At 46.4% G+C, this 17834-nt stretch overlaps 1 protein-coding gene across 2 annotated transcripts in view; it reads left to right on the top strand.

Annotated features, from left to right (window-relative positions):
- Positions 1 to 11999, top strand: part of SKAP1 (src kinase associated phosphoprotein 1) — a 281287-nt gene extending 269288 nt beyond the window's left edge. For both annotated transcript variants that reach the window (XM_081219315.1, XM_081219314.1), the window contains exons 12-13: positions 9793 to 9901; positions 11944 to 11999. In XM_081219315.1, the coding sequence (XP_081075441.1) occupies positions 9793 to 9894 (102 nt within the window). In that variant the 3' untranslated portion in view covers positions 9895 to 9901; positions 11944 to 11999. The remainder of the gene's footprint in view (positions 1 to 9792; positions 9902 to 11943) is intronic.
- The last annotated feature ends 5835 nt before the right edge of the window (positions 12000 to 17834 follow it).

The raw sequence follows: 17834 nt of genomic DNA, 5'->3' as shown, positions 1-17834 counted from the left end.
CACCGAGGGTAGGGTGAAAAGCAGGTGGATCTGGCTGTGACACCCCCTAGAGGGATCCAGGAAATGAAGCTATAAGCGGTTGTCATGGAAACGCCTATGTGTGCAGATGATGTAACACACCGACAGGCTGTAGGCTTCGCAACTGGGACGTTGCCTTTCCCTCGCCGGAACAATCTCACGGATTAAATTATTCATTTCTTTAATTCACATAGCAAAAGGAATCCTAATTTTCTTGGTTATGTGCAACTCTCTTCCATTTGTCTAAGGTCTGTCATCCCCTCTTTCTCTGAAACCTACCCCAGCTTCCTACATTCTAGCCCCAAATCACTGAATCTGACAAAATCAAGTGGAGGAAAGGCAGTGGAAATCTGATGCTCAACATCTGTACTTACAGAGAGAAAATGTAAGATTTTAAGCTAAAAATTAATAATATAGACAGTGTTCCTTTCTGATGAGGGCATGGTGACCAGGGACTAAATGTATACCTGTCCTGAACAAGATGGCTTTGTTTGGAGCAGGACAGGGTCAAAGTGATACCTGATGCAGAGAGTGTAAAGCAGACAGGCACCAGCCCCAAATGAACACATCACCATAGCAAGGTGCAGGGATAAGAGAAAAACATAAGAGAAAAGGAGCATCTGCTCACCTCCTCCCATGTCCAGTTGAGGGAATCGAGATTAATAAAAATAATTCTTTAGAGAATGATTCCACTCTATCCTACCCTGTTTTGCAACGAACAACCTCAATAACCTTACAGCAACAGTAGAATAACTTTTCTGCTTTTTTTAAAGGAAGCAAAAAAGACGATCTCTGGAAATTATTTTAAAATAAAAAATATCCTGGCCTGCGCCTCCCCCCCACCCCACCCCCACTGCACTTTAGATGAACCTGTGATATTGTAGCAATGGCCCTTGAAGTGCAGTGGGGAGGTGATTTAGGAGAATATTAAAGGCAATGTGGAGATTCAAGGCGCCTCTCTCAGGGAGATCTGGAGAAATACGCAGCACAGATGGGCCGAGCAGATTAAACATTTCCGTCACATTGTTTTCAAATTGTGTTGTGGTGCCTGAGGCTGGTACTGCGGTCAGAGCAAAATAGAGTGGTGCGGAGCTACGAGCTGCACAGCTTATGGAATACATGTTAATACGCCAGTCTCACGTGGTATCACAATTCTATCAGCTCCGAAATGGTGCTGTCTCTACTGTTCCTGAATTCTGCACTTAGCACCTTGCTTTCTCCTGTCTGCAAAGTGTTTACCTTCCCTTTATCCTTCCTCTCTTTTTTAGTCAAAGTTCAAGTTGTGTGTTTCTCGTTTCTCTTTTCCATACAGCCCTGTTCCGCCTTCCCTCTTACCTTCACAGCTTATGATTTTTCTGTCATGCACACTCTGTATTTTGCCCACACTTCCATCACCAACAATGTCCAGTTTGTGCGCAGGTCCTGCACCCCTCCCTAGCCTTGACTTGGTCATTATCCACTCACACCCAGTTCAGGACATCAGTTCAGACTTGAGGCTGAATAGTCCCTTGCACTCAGGGCTCTCAGACCCTCCATCTAGCTGACACATTCCTCTTCTCACACTCAGCTCTTTGCTGGGGGTGAGCTTTGTGGAGTTGTTGCCATGTGCACCCCCCCGCCAGCTGCTGTCGCTGGCCACCAGCCTTTCCATGTCCCCTTTCTTAGACTCAAAGCCCCCCATCCCTGGCCCCAGCTCCAGTCTCACCAATGTCCAGGTTAGCAGGTTCCCTGAAACGTGGCAATAAATAAAACTAGTTCAATTGAGGCAAATTTAATGATACATTTTTATTATGATTTATAGGCCAAAACTCTGAATAATGGAAAAAAGAGAAAATGATTGCCAAGAACTTAAAACACGGTGTGAAACAGCCTGGAGAGGCCACCAAGCTACCCAAGGTTTCAGCCAACCATTGGGCTCTGATCCTTTCACAGGTTCCAACAGAACTAATCCACTGTCGACCCAACTGACCACTTGCTTTCTCCTTTGGTAAAATCTCTTCCTAAAACCATTTGTCCTGAAAAACGGGCACCTGTTTGTCTGTGGCAAACAATTGTTTTTCTCAGCAATTGGAAGGGTGCTGAGTTAGAGCCCTCAATTTATTTAATAACTTTTGATAGCCTCAGAAAGCATTAAATTTCCAAAGCTGGATTTCAGTAGAGAAATTGTAGGCCAACCCAGAGTAAAAACATGATATTTTTGGCTGAGCTTGGAATATTACAATCTACTCTGCTTAGGAATTCAAATTTCCCATCTTTACTAATGATAATGTACGATGTACAGGCACTAATAAGAGAAATAAGCAATCATAAACCAATAATTCTGTCATTGATTGGCCTTTCCCATACATATATGAAGCATTTATTGATCTTTCATGTTAGGGGCTGATTGATTGTTCCCTTGAAGAGGTAGTCTCTTGTTTACAAGCACTGAAATAGTGAACTTTGATGGTTAAAAGAATAAAAGTATGAGACATTTTCCGTGAATCTTGTTCCACAGAGGCTTATCGAAGCCCAGTTCAATGTGAAAAGAGAACATTTCCATTAGGAACATTCTCAGGGGAACCAGCAGTGTCAAGCAGCTTGCTCCAAAAGCCATCACGTGGATTTGAATGGAAGCTATAAGAAGACACCACAACTTTTAAGTCACAGTTAAAGAGATGGCCTTAGAAGGGATAAGCAAGCTTGGTCAGCCTTTGAAGAAGGAATAGACTTGGCAGCTGGAAGGCTGAAGCCTTGGAAACCCAGAATGGCAGGATTCTTGATTTCTTTCCACTGTTTTTTTAAAAGTGGGGGTAGGGGTGAGATGGCCACACTGGGCCAAAGAGCAGATACGGGCCATAAAGATCATTGTACTTTCCCCCTAAAGTGCTGGTTGGTCAACTGTAGAGGGTTCATAAACCCTTTGAGAATCTGATGAGAGGTCTGGGCCTCACCCCAGGGACAAAACACATGTACACATGCACACAAATTTTACACCAGTTTTAAGGAGTTCAAAGATCCCTTCACATGCATCCACAGAGAGGCCATGGGTCAGAGACTCCAGTTTAAGGATCTGTGCCCTAGAGGATGGTGATTTCCTTTTGTTGGAAAAGCCTAGGATTCACTGAGCCTAGAAATTGAATTCTCAGCCCAAGACTGGATGGTCATTCCAGGTCATGTCTGTGCTACTCCAGGGGAGCCATGGAAGAGCTTAAACAAATAGGAACCAGCAGGGAGGAGAGAAATTAATATGTAGCAATCATGGAGTAAGGGTATTTAATCTCTTTTAAGGCTTATGATAGGCGCCTGCTGGTTTTCCCCCTGATACCCCTGACACCTACTGACAGGGTATTTGCAGCCACACAGGGACTCAGGGCCCTGTGACAGGAGGAGCACTGAGAAGGGCCATGATAGTCTTGAAGCCATAAACAGCGATAGGAAACCACTGGAGGCAGTCAAGCTGTGCGGCGAGCCCGTGGTTGGCGGCCATACTGCTTTTGTTTATAGAATTTGCTGTTCTTTTTATGGCAGGTTTGGTAGGGGTTTTTTTTTCCTTGTTGATGGAGATGAGCAGCACAGATCCTTTTATGGCAGTGTGCAAGCCCCCATTAACACTTTTGATTGTTGCTGATGGTGAGCGCCGTGCCTATTTCAGATGCCCTCAGTACTCTACTCATCCAGGCCAGTAGCTTCTCCAACCAGATAACGGAGTCCAAATAGCCAACCTTCGTTTTTAAGACTCCTTCATCTGAGGGCTTCAAGGAGGGGGGGCAGGGTTGATGTTGAGGAAAACAGATGTTTGATCAAGCCTAGAAATATTTATGACGAGAACAAGCCACACATTATACTATTTTTGAGTGTAAGTCTTCTTAAAAGATTTTGTGGCAAGAAGCAAGCACTGATGTAAAGGGTTTGGGTTTTTTTTAAATAGCTTCTTATATTCTTATCCAAATCATCTTCACTTAACCATTTTGTATAATCAACATCTCAGCTCTACCACACACAGTGTATAGAATAGAGAGTTACGGAGTGGGGAGCCTGTATAATTCTGATTCCCTAACATTGTCACTTGTAGGTGTGCATCCCCACCTTGAAGGTAGAAACACTTCCGCATTGAGGATTTCAGGTCTCCTGGGACTGTCTCAGGCATTTTTCCAGTCAGTCCTTCCAAACATCTGGGCAAAAAGAAGTCAAACTTTCTTGAAAATGTTAATACCAGGAATTCAGTTCTGTCTGCCATCCCAAAACTAAAATCCAAGAATCAGCAACTTAATAAAAATGCAGTAAATTAGCACCTCTAGACAAGAGCAGAGTTCATTCAGAGCTGGGGTCTGCCTGGCTGAGCCAGTACTCTCTCCATTTTAATAGTTTAATAAAAATTAGCATAATTAACGAACATCTGTATGATCCAGAGTGGTGCAATTTGGCACTTGGAAACGAGGGCTTAAACATGATTGCTGTGAGTTTAATGTTGTTTTAATTCTTTTTGGCACTGTGTGGTGACATAAACGTTTGGTGGTGATAGTTCTCGGCCGGATCTCATTTGCATTTTTCTCCCTTTGATTATGAGCAATTGTGGACTCCCCAGCAATTCATCAAAGTAGAAATTATTTTAACATACCTCGTGGTGTTCAGACTGGGCTGGAGCAATGCATGGTGGGGTGGTGATTGGAGAAGAAAAGGCTAGAAATTTTCCATTCATGCGTTAAACATCTCAGCCCTGTAGCCTTTTTCGGGTATCCAGCCAAGGGATGAAATCTGGAAGACAGTCAGATCCCAAGACCTGTAGGTGCCTTGATGAAGCTCCTAGGCTACCACAGCAGGATGCATATGGTCTCTGCGACTATGCCGTCCTCACACTTCTGCTTGCTCTTTTGTTTTGAAGGGCAGAGAGTTGATTGCATGCACCCCAGTTCCCACCGCTGTGGAGAGAATGCCACATCTGCGGTCGGCAGGGTCAGTGTGCCCCTCGAGCAAGAGCACACTGACTGGGAGCCGGCCTTTGCAGGTGTCCTGCTGTGCCTCATCTGCTTCCCGTTTGCACCCTCTTCAGGTTGGCAGAGAGCACCTTCCCGAGGCTCTGTCCCTACTCCTGGCCTTACGGCTGAAGGGGGATGCTGCCAAGTGGGCGTCAGAGTCGGAAGTCTTTAACGGTCCCTAGGGAGAGAATGCCCCAGCTGAGCCCCTCAGGTGACGAAGGTGACAGCATGTGGCAGTAGAAGACCACACCTCACGCGTGTGTAAGCAAGCTTTTATCAAAAGACGGTCAGAGGGCTTCCCTGGTGGCGCAGTGGTTGAGAGTCCGCCTGCCGATGCAGGGGACACGGGTTCGTGCCCCTATCCCGGAAGATCCCACATGCCGCGGAGCGGCTGGGCCCGCGAGCCATGGCCGCGGAGCCTGTGTGTCCGGAGCCTGTGCTCCGCAATGGGAGAGGCCACAGCAGTGAGAGGCCCGCGTACAGCAAAAAAAAAAAAAAAAAAAAAAAAAAAGACGGTCAGACACCACGGTGCCCACCCTCTGCCAGTGAGATAGCAGAAGAGCTGAAGCTAGAGTTTTTCGGGGTTTTTTTTGCGGTACGCGGGCCTCTCACTGCTGTGGCCTCTCCCGTTGCGGAGCGCAGGCTCCGGACGCGCAGGCTCAGCGGCCATGGCTCACGGGCCCAGTCGCTCCGCGGCATGTAGGATCTTCCCGGACCGGGGCACGAACCCGGATCCCCTGCATCGACAGGCGGACTCTCAACCACTGCACCACCAGAGAAACCCCTGAAGCTAGAGTTTTTAAGATGATAGGGTATGCATTTCCCCCGCCCAACAAGGCCCTGTCGACACAGCCATTGCAGCGACGTACTAATGCAAGGCAACCCTACAAGAAAACTTAAGGCAGAAACTGCCCTAACTTCAGTGTTGGGAAATGGACAGTAACATAACTCGAACCAAGAGGAGCTTTAAAATGTCCTGCCGTGGGAATTCCCTAGTGGTCCAGTGGTTAGGACTTGGCACTTCCACTGCCAGCCCTGGGTTCAATCCCAGGTCAGGGAACTAAGATCCTGCAAGCCTTGTGGTGCGGCCAAAAATAATAATAATAAAAGAATAAAATAAAATGTCCTGACAGGCATAGGCTGAGGAATTCTGGGTAACCTCCCATACAGCAGTGCAGACTGTAGGGGGAAGCTGGCCTCCCTCCTGTGGGAGGGGGGCAATGAGAAGGTACTGTGGGAACAGTGGGGGAGGGGAGTGGACACATTCATTTATTTATGACAGATTTTTTAAAGGTAATTCCCTGTTCCTTTTAGGATAAGCTCAGTAGTCTCACTTCTTATGGCATCTGAGATGCTCTTCATGGTATTTAGGGAGCCATTTGGAGAAACTGTCTCCAAAGGCAATTGCTCTTTTCCTGCCACAACCAGTTCAATCACCAGGGAATATCTTGGAGTTGGTTGTAACTAAATCTGCTCAACTGAGAGTATAAATCCCCACTGTTCCCTTCATTTCTTCATAACCTCATTTAACAAAGTTTTTTGGGGCCCCATTCTGTGCCAGGCACCATGCTGACTGCTGGGTATACAAGAGCACACAAAACCCACAAGGTCCCAGCTCCCACAGAACTTTCCACCCAGTGATTGGCAGTGAGACAAAGGCCGTCAGATACAAGGCGGCGTGATGATGCATTTCCAGGGAAGCACAGGGCACAGCGCTGTGGACCACAGAGCTGGGGCCCTCACTTAGAGAGTGGCGAGGAGAGGCTTCTGGAGAGGCCAGAGAGACTCAGGAATTGAAATCTGAAGGCTGCTTAGGAGTCAGCCCTGTGGAAGGGAGGCGGGAAGTAGAGGCTTAACAGGCAGAGGAAAGGCTCCATGGTGAGAGACCCTGAGGCCCATGGGAGTAGCAAAGACAAGTTCTGTTTTACTAAGGGTCGACTCGATTTAGGGGATAAATGACAATGCTGGGCCGTGAGTGGAACTAGGTCATGCAGGGCTTTTTCCACCTTTTTAAGAAGTTGACAGTAGGCAGTAGGAACTCACTAAGGTTTCAAGCAGAGCCGTGATATTATCAACGTGCCTTTTAGAAAGATTCTGGCTGCAGAATGAAAAGTAGATTGGAGGAGAACAAGAATGGAGACACAGAAACCAATTTGGAGGTTGTTTCCGTAGTCCTCAGGAGAGGTGACGGTGACATGACTCTAGGCTGTTGCCAATGGGAATGGAGAGAATTGGATGGATTCCAGGAATTTTTTTTTTTTTTTTTTTTTGCGGTACGCGGGCCTCTCACTGCCGCGGCCTCTCCCGTTGCGGAGCACAGGCTCCGGACGCGCAGGCTCAGCGGCCACGGCTCACGGGCCCAGCCGCTCCGCGGCATGTGGGATCTTCGCGGACCGGGGCACGAACCCGTGTCCCCTGCATCGGCAGGCGGACTCTCAACCACTGGGCCACCAGGGAGGCCCCAGTAACATTTTGGACAGAGAACAGACAGACCTCAAGGACTGATTGGAAGAGGAGGGTGGGATTGGGAATGACTCTTGGGTTTCTGGCTTGAGTAACTGAGTGCATAGCGGTGCCACTCACTGAGACACAGAACACAGGTGGTCAAGATACTCTGTGAATGGGAAGGGATACAGGGGCAAGATGATGGTTAAATTTAGGACACAGTGAGTTTGAGAAGCTTGATGGACATGCACTTGGGTATTGGGATCCAACCCTTAGATCTGGGCTGGAGCTATGGTTGTGAGTCATTCATACAAGCATGGTGGCTAAACCACAGAGGTGTATAAGATTGCTCAAGGAAAATGCATCAAGTCAGAAGAAGGCCAGGACAGAAACCCTGGAAAACCACATTAAAAGGAGGGATAGAGGAAGATGAGGAGAATGAAAAGAAGCAACCAGAGAGGGAGGTAGGATGGAAACCAGGAGAGTATAATCATAGAAATTAAGAGAAGAAAATGCCTCAGGAAAGGTCCATAGTGCCAGCAATGCTGAGAGATCAAGTAAATGAAGGATTGAAAAGTGCTCATAGAATTTGAGCAATAAGGAGGTTATAGGAAGCGTAAGTGGAATGACAGAGGCTGAAGCCTGGTTAGAGTGGCTCGAAGAGTGGATAGAACGCAAGAAGTTGGGGCAGTAAGTGAAAGAAATTCTTTCAGTAAATTTGTGAATTGGCAGCATAGACTAGTCGAAATGGGAAGCAGACATGCATTAGGGACTAAATAATTATTTTCAAAGACGAAAGAAACTTGAACACGCTTCAGTGCTGACGTAAGGAGCCATTTACATTAGAGGCAGAGGTCAGACTTCTCAGAACCTGGTCTCTAAGAAAGAAAGCAGAAGGGTTACAAGTGCACATCAGGTAAGTTCCTGTTTGGGTGGCTGAAGGTTGACAGATCTGATGGCTCCTCTTTTCTCTTTGAAGGTGGAAGAGGTCAGCTGCTGAGAGGAGGGGGAGAGGCAGAGTTAGAGGAGGGGAGATACACTAACAAAAAGATAACCAGTTGACCCAGAAGTTCAGTGCGTCAGCAACCTGGTGTTCTTACTTTTTTTCCTAGAACTCAGCAGCCAGGTGGGCAAAAGGCAGACAGTTGGCTCCATGGTACCCAAATCCAGTTGAACTGGAATACGTATATTTTCCATGTATTCCTAAATTTCACTTCCTTCAAAAGAAGGGAAACATGTTCTAGTGCTTTCAGGAATAGTCCTATGATGTTCAACATCTGCTGGGTTTTTTTGTTGTTGCTTTGTTGTTTTTGCGGTCCGCGGGCCTCTCACTGTTGTGGCCTCTCCCGTTGCGGAGCACAGGCTCCAGACGCGCAGGCTCAGCGGCCATGGCTCACGGGCCCAGCCGCTCCGCGGCATGTGGGATCTTCCCAGACCGGGGCACGAACCCGTATTCCCTGCATCGGCAGGCCGACTCTCAACCACTGCGCCACCAGGCAAGCCCTCTGCTGTGCTTTTGAGAAGCTCTTCTGTATTCCAGGAGCTCCGTTCTCAACGCTGTGAGCTCCACTCTCAAACGCTTCTTTTAAACCCTCTCATTCCCTTTCTTGTTTGCCCCTCCCTGTGGCTCTTATGTCCTGCCTGTCATTACTGACGGACCTGTAAACCTCTGACCTCTTCCAGGGGAGGAATCTAATGTTTAGAGTACCTACTATGTATCAGGCACTTTGAATTGTTTTCATGTCTGCGGCGTCACTTATATTCCCCACAACAGAGGGGTGATATTAGCCCTACTCTTACAGAAGAGGAAGTTAAAGCCAGGAGACCCTCCGGTCACATGGCTACTAAATGACCAAGTGGGGACGAGATCCCAGTCTGTCTGACTCCGAAGCCCATTACTCTATGCTGTAAACTCCCAGGGAGCAAGCAGTGTTCTGATTCATCATCCATCTCATGGGAACTCAAACAACACTTTGCACATAGAAGGTGCTTGGTAAATATTATTGATTTGCACTATGACCTGACTCCCTGAATACTTCAGTGCTCTGGCATTTTAGGGTGTGCCCAACTTTCCCCAAAGGAGCCGTTCCACTCTGCTTGGTAAAAGACATGCTCTTTAGGTTCAGCAATGGCACCAAATGTGCTAAATTTACAATGTAGACAGAAAGATGGCAAAGGAAAAGCAGTTTTTCTTCCTTCTAGATAACTTTTAAATTTAGTAATCCCATCAGGGGTGTTAATGAGTTGTACTGACAGTGTCTACAAAGAAACCACCCAACAGAATCTCCCATGTGATCATTTAACAGATTAACAAAGATTAACAGAAGCATGACTAAATTCCAACTGAAACCATCCTCTTGTCATTTTTCAGGAGTATAACATGTATGGCTGGTGGGTTGGAGAACTGAACAGCCTCATTGGGATTGTTCCAAAGGAGTATCTCACCACCGCCTTTGAAGTGGAAGAAAGATGAAGCCCAGGTATCAGAACTATTGACAATGAATTTGTTGGCCATCCCTTTGTTTCTTTGTGAAGGATGAGAGTTGCCAGTGAAGTAGCTTTTCTTCATTTCCAAAAGTGATGCTGGTAATTCACCATTGAAAGAAGATAAGGGTGTAATTGTTTTTCCTACATCGGGGGACTGTGTCAGTCAGGATTAGGTTCAACTACATGTGACAGAAAACTCAAAATAACTGATTTAATTAACACAGAAATTTATTTTTCTCTTCTGTAAAAATCTGGAGGTAAGTAATCCAAGGTATCTAGGTCCCAGGTATCTTCTCTTTTTGCCCCACTGTGTGTGGTCAACATTCCCCAGGTTACCTCATGGCCCAAGATGCATGCTCCAGTTCAAGCTATCATGCCTGTATCCTACCCAGCAGGAAAGATAAAATGACAGGAGAAGGGCACACCCTCTCCTTTTAAGGACATTTCACAGATGTTGCACACACCACTTCTGCTTACATCCCATTGGCCAGAACTTGGACATACAGAGACACCAAGCTGCAAAGAAAGCTTTCTACTAGGTAGAGTCTGTGTCCAGCTTAAAAGTGGAGTGGGGCAGGGTCGGGCCGGGGGGGTGGGGGGGCGGGGGTGGAACTAATAAATTTAAAAGGGAGAATGAATATTGGAGAATTAGGAATTTGTGCCACAAGGATGGGTCTGAGTTTCTTTACGCACAGCTCTCAAATCCAGAGCACCATTTCCCCCAAATGCCCATGTGTTGCAATATGATTGGCAAAGATTAGGAATCCAGTATGAGGATTCCTATGGAACATAATCAAATTAACTTTTAGGTAACAAAGAATATGGATTGCATTTTATCAGCAAGAACCACATCATACTTTAAAACAGCGGAGTGAGTGCTTTGGGTGGGGTAACAATAGGATTAGAATTAGGATGGTGATGGGGGACACCAAGGCTAGCATGATATCACCAGCTCCATCTTCTGGCCTGAAATGGAAGCAGCCTTTATTGATGGGGTGAAGGATGTTATGTGTGACAGTGATACAAACTGGCCTTGGAACCTTTCAGACCAGGGCCCACTCTAGTGTGCAGCAGCAGTTGAGTTGTCCATTTAGGAAAATACATAAGGAGAGATCTTACTCTCTGCTGCCCCTGTACAATCATGAAGCACCAGCTCGGGCCTCTCGCTCAAGGTTTGACTTTATGATTTTCCAAATGAGGACTCCATTTCCAGGCCATGAATGCAGAAGGCTTGGAATATTTTTGTCAAATCTAAATAAATTCACCCTACTTCACTCTGTCATTTATTTCATGACAAACTTGTTTATCTCCTCATTCTCTTTGACCCAACAATTCCACATCTAGGAGTTTATCCTACAGCTACACTTGCACATGTGCAAAATGATATACACACAAGGTTTGCAATAGCAAACCATTGGAAATGACCTAAATGTTCAATAGAGACCTCGCCAAGTAACTGTAGTAATTCAGGGAATTGAATACTATGCCACATTATGAGATATGTTGGTAAGTTTAAAAAAAAAAAAAAGCAGTGAAGGGTAGGTCTACTTCGCTCCATTTGTGTAAAGAGGGAGTCTCCAATTGCTTATATATGTATTAGTTACTGCTGGAAGGAGAAAGAAGAGGATAACACTGGTTGCCTCCAATGACAGAGAAACTGCGTGACTGTGACACAGGGTAGGAGGGAGACACTTTTTACTCTATGCCCTTTTATATCTTCTATATTTTGAATCATGAAAGCAAATTTGTATAGTTTTCTTCCTTTAGGACACATATGCTTCTCTCTACCCCGCCTTCATGAAGAAACTGATGATCAAGCGCTCCCACTCCCTGTCCCATCCAGCCCAACAACATCATGGGCTCTTCCCTGTACAGAAGAGACCCAAGTCTCTGACACCCACCGTGTAGTAACTGTAAACCACCAATGAGACAAGTGAGAAGAGGCATCTTCAGCAGACCTGTTACTAAACCTGCCTCCTCATAGCTGAGCCCATCTCTAAACGTCTCCACATACCCACTTCTGCCTTCTCCACAGGCTTGTCACAGAGAAGGTGAGAGGGAGAGAAACCTTTGGAGGAAGAAGTTGCTGGTTGCTTTGGCTGGTTTGAAAAGCACGAATAAACCTCAGATGTGGTTCCTTTGCCCTGTGTGCTGGTGTTGTGTTTCTTTTTGTACTGGTATCAAAATGCTAGCTCTGGGCTTCCCTGGTGGCGCAGTGGTTGAGAGTCCGCCTGCCGATGCAGGCGACACGGGTTCGTGCCCCGGTCTGGGAGGATCCCGCATGCCGCGGAGCGGCTGGGCCCGTGAGCCATGGCTGCTGGGCCTGCGCGTCCGGAGCCTGTGCTCTGCAAGGGGAGAGGCCACAACAGTGAGAGGCCCGCCTACCGCAAAAAAAAAAAAAAAAAAATGCTAGCTCTGGGCATTCTTGTCACCTCCAGACAAAGTGGGAAGGGAGGATTTCCCTGGCGGTCCATCGGTTAAGACTCCACGCTCCGGGGCTTCCCTGGTGGCACAGTGGTTGACAGTCCGCCTGCCGATTCAGGGGACACAGGTTCGTGCCCCGGTCTGGGAAGATCCCACATGCCACAGAGCAGCTGGGCCCGTGAGCCATGGCCGCTGAGCCTGCGCATCCGGAGCCTGTGCTCCGCAACAGGAGAGGCCACAGCAGTGAGAGGCCCGTGTACCAAAAAAAAAAAAAAAAAAAAAAAGACTCCGCTCGCAGCCAAAAGCAAACAAAAACAAACAAACAAAAACCACAAAGTGGGAAGGGAGAGCCTGAAAGAAAACAAAAGCCCAAACAAAGAAGAGGGCTTGCAATTGTCTTTCAGGGTAGGACCATCTCTGGAACCCAGGCTTGCCCGGTTTCTGGTCGGCTTCTCAGACTTCCTTTCACTGCCTACTTGTTATTTTTTTCTTTTGTGTTCACTCTGTCTGAAATGAGACGGGGCTAGAAGCGAGTTCTTGGAGTCAGCACATGGGAGAGTTCCCTTTTGGGCCTCAGTTAGCAACCCCACTGTGTCCTGCAAGCTGAGGGAGTGCTGTGGGGAGGGCTTGTGTCTATACGACCCTGTTTGCTTTTCCTGTTGCCTGTGCCTAGCACTCGGGTTATCCGTGCCTTCAAGAGGCAACAAAACATAATGGTTAAGAACATAAACTTTGGGACTTCCCTGGCGGTCGGTCCAGTGGTTGAAACTTTGCCTTCCAATGCAGAGAGTGCGGGTTCCATCCCTGGTCAAGGAGCTGAGATCCCACATGGCTCGCAGCCAAAAAACCATAAAACATAAAACAGAAGCAATATTGTAACAAATTCAATACAGACTTTGAAAATGGTCCACACCAAAAAAAAAAAAAAAAAACTTTAAAAAAGAAAAAAAGAACATAAACTTTGAGGGAATTCCCTGGTGGTCCAGTGGTTAGGACTCAGGCTTTCACTGCTGGGGCGGGTTTAATCCCTGGTCGCCGGGACTAAGATTCCCTAAACCGTGAGGCGCAGCCCAGAAAAAAAACAACAACAACAACAAACTTTAGGACCAGACAACCTGGAAATAAGTCCCAGTTCCCTGTGTACTACATATGCTCTCTAAGAGCAAGTTACTTGACCTTTTATGCCACAATTTCTTCACCTTAGAAGGGGTATATACTGCATCTCACCAGGTCATTAGGAGATTAAAGGAGTTAACGTGTAACGTACCTGGAACACCACCTGGCACATAGTAAGTAACTGCTCTGTAAGGTTTAGTTATATTATTGCCTGACTTTCTACACAAGAAATTTTGAGAGATGGGCAACTGAACAGCTATAGAAATTTTATCTTCGAAGCTGCCTATTCTATTCAGAGCTGTCCTGGCTTGGCAGTAGCCTTCCTCACCTCTTAAAAACCATATCATAGCCCTGCAGTAAGACACCATTTCATGTCACCAAAGAGAGAAACTGGGAGCAAACAGGGATGTTGTCAGTGGATTCCAAGTTTCTCCAAAGATCCTATGCCAGCTATTCATTTCCAGATTTTTCTGACCCAGGAGTAAAACAAAAGAAAGCTTTGTTATATGTGATGGATAAAGAAGTGACAAAAGGGGACAATTTAAGTCTGGAAGGGGGAAAAAGAGAGAGAAAAGGCACTACAGAGCTGTCCGTAACGTCCCCTCCACTTTACACAGGGTGCCAAAGGAGAAGCAACCACTAGGTGGCAGCAGATGAGCAGATGAACCAACGGGAACCAATTGCCTTCCGTCTTAGGAACCTTTGCACCAATCGCAGCCTACAGGTAACGACAATGGGCACTGTGAAAGTGGTTAATGGAAGGAGCAAACAGAAACCCCTCTGTGCCCAACTGCTCCCTCCCTAGAGAGCCCTTAGGGACCCAACTCTGGAAGGCTGGGTGGCTAACAGGAGAGAACACCACTGTGCCACCGCTCCATGACTAAGACACCAGAAAAGGGAGAGCCAGAAGAGGAAGAGGGGGTATCTGGGGCCGGGTCAGAAGGGGAGTGAAAAAGGAGCAAGGTCAGGTACTTTCTCCACTCTGCACAGTTCAACTCTCTCTCAGTGGCATGGCCATTGGCTTCCGGTATTTAAAACAAAACCCCCTTAGTGGGCTTCCCTGGTGGCGCAGTGTTGAGAGTCCACCTGCCGATGCAGCGGACACGGGTTCGTGCCCCGGTCCGGGAAGATCCCACATGCCGCGGAGCGGCTGGGCCCCTGAGCCATGGCCGCTGAGCCTGCGCGTCCGGAGCCTGTGCTCCGCCACGGGAGAGGCCACAACAGAGAGAGGCCCGCGTACCGAAAAAAAAAAAAAAAAACCTTAGTGCAATAGTCCTTTCTATACCTCCAGACCTGAGGAAACCAACAACTTGCCAAACTGCAAAGGTCTTTTGGCACCTCAGTCTACTGCACCACACTCGCATTCTAGCGGTAAAACTTAGAGGAAAAAGTAGATTGGCCCTAAAAGATACAAACAAATGGACTAATTGGGAATCTGGTCCATAGTCATCTGCCTATTTCTGACCTTATGACATGCTGGAAAAGACAGTGCAAGTTTGAGACTATCTACAGACAAAGGGCATTCTCTGTTAGGGGAAAGTTCTAAAGGAGACCCCTGGGAAGTAGTGGATTCCTACAGTGTGCCTGAAGCTAAACCTCACCCAGCAGACCTGCTCAATTCCACAGCCACCATCTTAGCCAACAGCCTCAGAAAGCAACTGGCTAATTAGATTACTGCTTCTCTGTTTGACTCCACTAACCAAATCCCCACCTTACTGCCTGTGACTAACTGGATAACTGGGGTATTAGACCACTTAACTAACCACATTATATGTAGGATGGCTTCTTAAAAGCCACTGATTGCTCTAGCACATGAAACTGGAGAGGGTAAGAGGTGGGAGGCCCTTTTCCTCCCTTGATATTAGGTAAAGGAGAGAAAATAAAAAAGCCAAAATCCTATGTTTAAGAAGCAAATGCTTATCTGCCCTTCAGAGATATATAGTAAATTACACAGAACTGACTGACTTGCGCTGGATAACCTGACCTGAGGTGGGTACAGTTTGGCCTGCCTCATCCAAGCTGATAATCTAAATGCTCTGAAAGCAATCTTACATTTCATTAAAAATACATTTTTCCAGTGTGTTTCCTCTGTCATCCATATAGCAAAATAGCATAGACATTGTTTTACAATTACCTCAGTATTAAATTTTCCCACACAATGGTCTGTTATATCTCTTAGAAATCTGTATTTAATTCAAAACCAATGACATCTTTTCCCTCTGGTGAATAAAAATGGGAAAGAGAAGAGAATTCCTATTAAGTCTCATTCCCTAAACCCAGACATTTTGATTCTATTTAAAGAGGGGCCAACTAAATGTCCTCTCTCCTGTTAGATACTTTATCTAAACATAATATGTAAGCGATACCCTAGATTTCAAGTTATCCTTAACTTTTTTAGCACTTCAGCTTGCTCAGTTTCACCACCTTATTTGTAATCAGTCTTTGCAAGTGGCAAAACTGAGGATCTGAAAGGTGGTGACTTGAACAAAAATCACACAAAATCTGCTGTTGAAGAGGAAATGAAATGAGGGACTCTTGAAAATCTCAGGCTGCCACTCTGCTTATTTTTTGGAAAAGGAATTTTGCTTTTTTAAAAATTTTATTTATTTATTAATTTTTGGTTGTGTTGGCTCTCCGTTTACTGTGCGAGGGTTTTCTCTAGTTGCGGTAAGCGGGGGCCACTCCTCATCCCGGTGCGCGGGCCTCTCACTATCGTGGCCTCTCTTGTTGCGGAGCACAGGCTCCAGACACGCAGGCTCAGTAATTATGGCTCACGGGGCTAGTTGCTCCGCGGCATGTGGGATCTTCCAAGACCAGGGCTCGAACCCGCGTCCCCTGCACTGGCAGGCGGACTCTCAACCACTGCGCCACCAGGGAAGCCCCGCTCTGCTTATTGAATCACTTGAGTTCTGTTGCAGTGAGACACCTCCAGTGACACATTTCCAAAATCCACATTTCACACCAGTCACTTACATCACAATAAAGCAGTGGTGTCATAAAGCATGTGTCTGTGTTGTGGGGGGCTGGGGAGGGGGGTGCAGTCCTGCCTTTATAAATCAGTCTGAGAAAGAGGGAGTTGAAGAGAAGCAAGAAAGGAAAAAAAGAATCCAACATATATTTGTATGTTCCTCCTTCTTCTTTTTTTTTTCTTTGTTCCTTCTCATCTTGAGAACAAAACTTGAATGTCAGGGACAGAGGTGCTTTAACCTTTGGCCAAAAGGAAGCTCTCCCTGCACAAGTTGCTCTTCCAGGAGCGACTCTGGAAGGATAAATAGTGAGTGGCACTGATTTGCTAATTCCCAGAGCACCAGCAATATCTGTGGAGCTGACTTTAGAAAAAGCAGCTGTCTACATAGAGGATTATCCCTGCTACACAGCCCAGTGACTCAAACTAATTTTCTAGTTTGTGGATTACCACAGTCCCTTGCTTCCCCCTCCCTCCTGCCCAGCTATTTCATTTCCTATTAGAATTTACACAGATCGGGTAGGGAGCCTGAAACGTAAAACTAAAGAGATTTTTCTTCTTCAAGGGATCTGAATTATTCTCCCTATTTTCCTCTCAAAAACTGTCCAGAAAATATGTTTTTCTTCTGTTTTTTTTTCCTTTCAGTTAGTATGAATTGATGACCACCCTTTTGCAACTCCTGAGGTTCAATTAATGATATAGTTTAAGATGCAGCCTATTTTGCACCAATGTCTTTTCTAAATATGATGCCCCCGCCCCCCAATAAACTATAGTATTAGAGGAAACTAAAATACAATAGGCAACAATGTAGTTTATTTTCCAAATGGAGACACTTTTGAGAATGAAAGGGGGCATTATTAATAAGGATGCCATGACCGTAGGTGTAAACCAGGATGAGTGGTCACCCTAAAAATAAGCCAAAATGGGGCTTCCCTGGTGGCACAGGGGTTAAGAATCCACCTGCCAATGCAGGGGACACGGGTTCAAGCCCTGGTCCGGGAAGATCCCACATGCCACGGAGCAACTAAGCCTGTGCGCCACAACTACTGAGCCTGTGCTCTAGAGCCCGCGAGCCACAACTACTGAGCCCACGTGCCACATCTACTGAAGCCCGCATGCCTAGAGCCCGTGCTCTGCAACAAGAGAAGCCACCGCAGTGAGAAGCCCGCGCACTGCAACAAAGAGTAGCCCCTGCTCGTGGCAACTAGAGAAAGCTTGTGCACAGCAACGAAGACCCAACACAGCCAAAACAAATAAATAAATCAACAAAAATAATAAATAAAATAAATAAATAAATTTTTTAAAGCTAATAATTATAAAAAATAAAATAAAATAATAAGGCAAAATGGGCTGCCTAGTCACCAGGAGAGTGGGCAGTAGATAGAGACAGCCTGGTTCTCCTGGCTGATGCTTGGCAACAT

This window comes from Mesoplodon bidens, assembly GCF_964165515.1.
Source record: "Mesoplodon bidens genome assembly, chromosome: 19".
Classification (NCBI taxonomy): domain Eukaryota; kingdom Metazoa; phylum Chordata; class Mammalia; order Artiodactyla; family Ziphiidae; genus Mesoplodon; species Mesoplodon bidens.
Note: the sequence above shows the minus strand (reverse complement) of the source record. Positions and strands in the feature narration are given on the sequence as shown.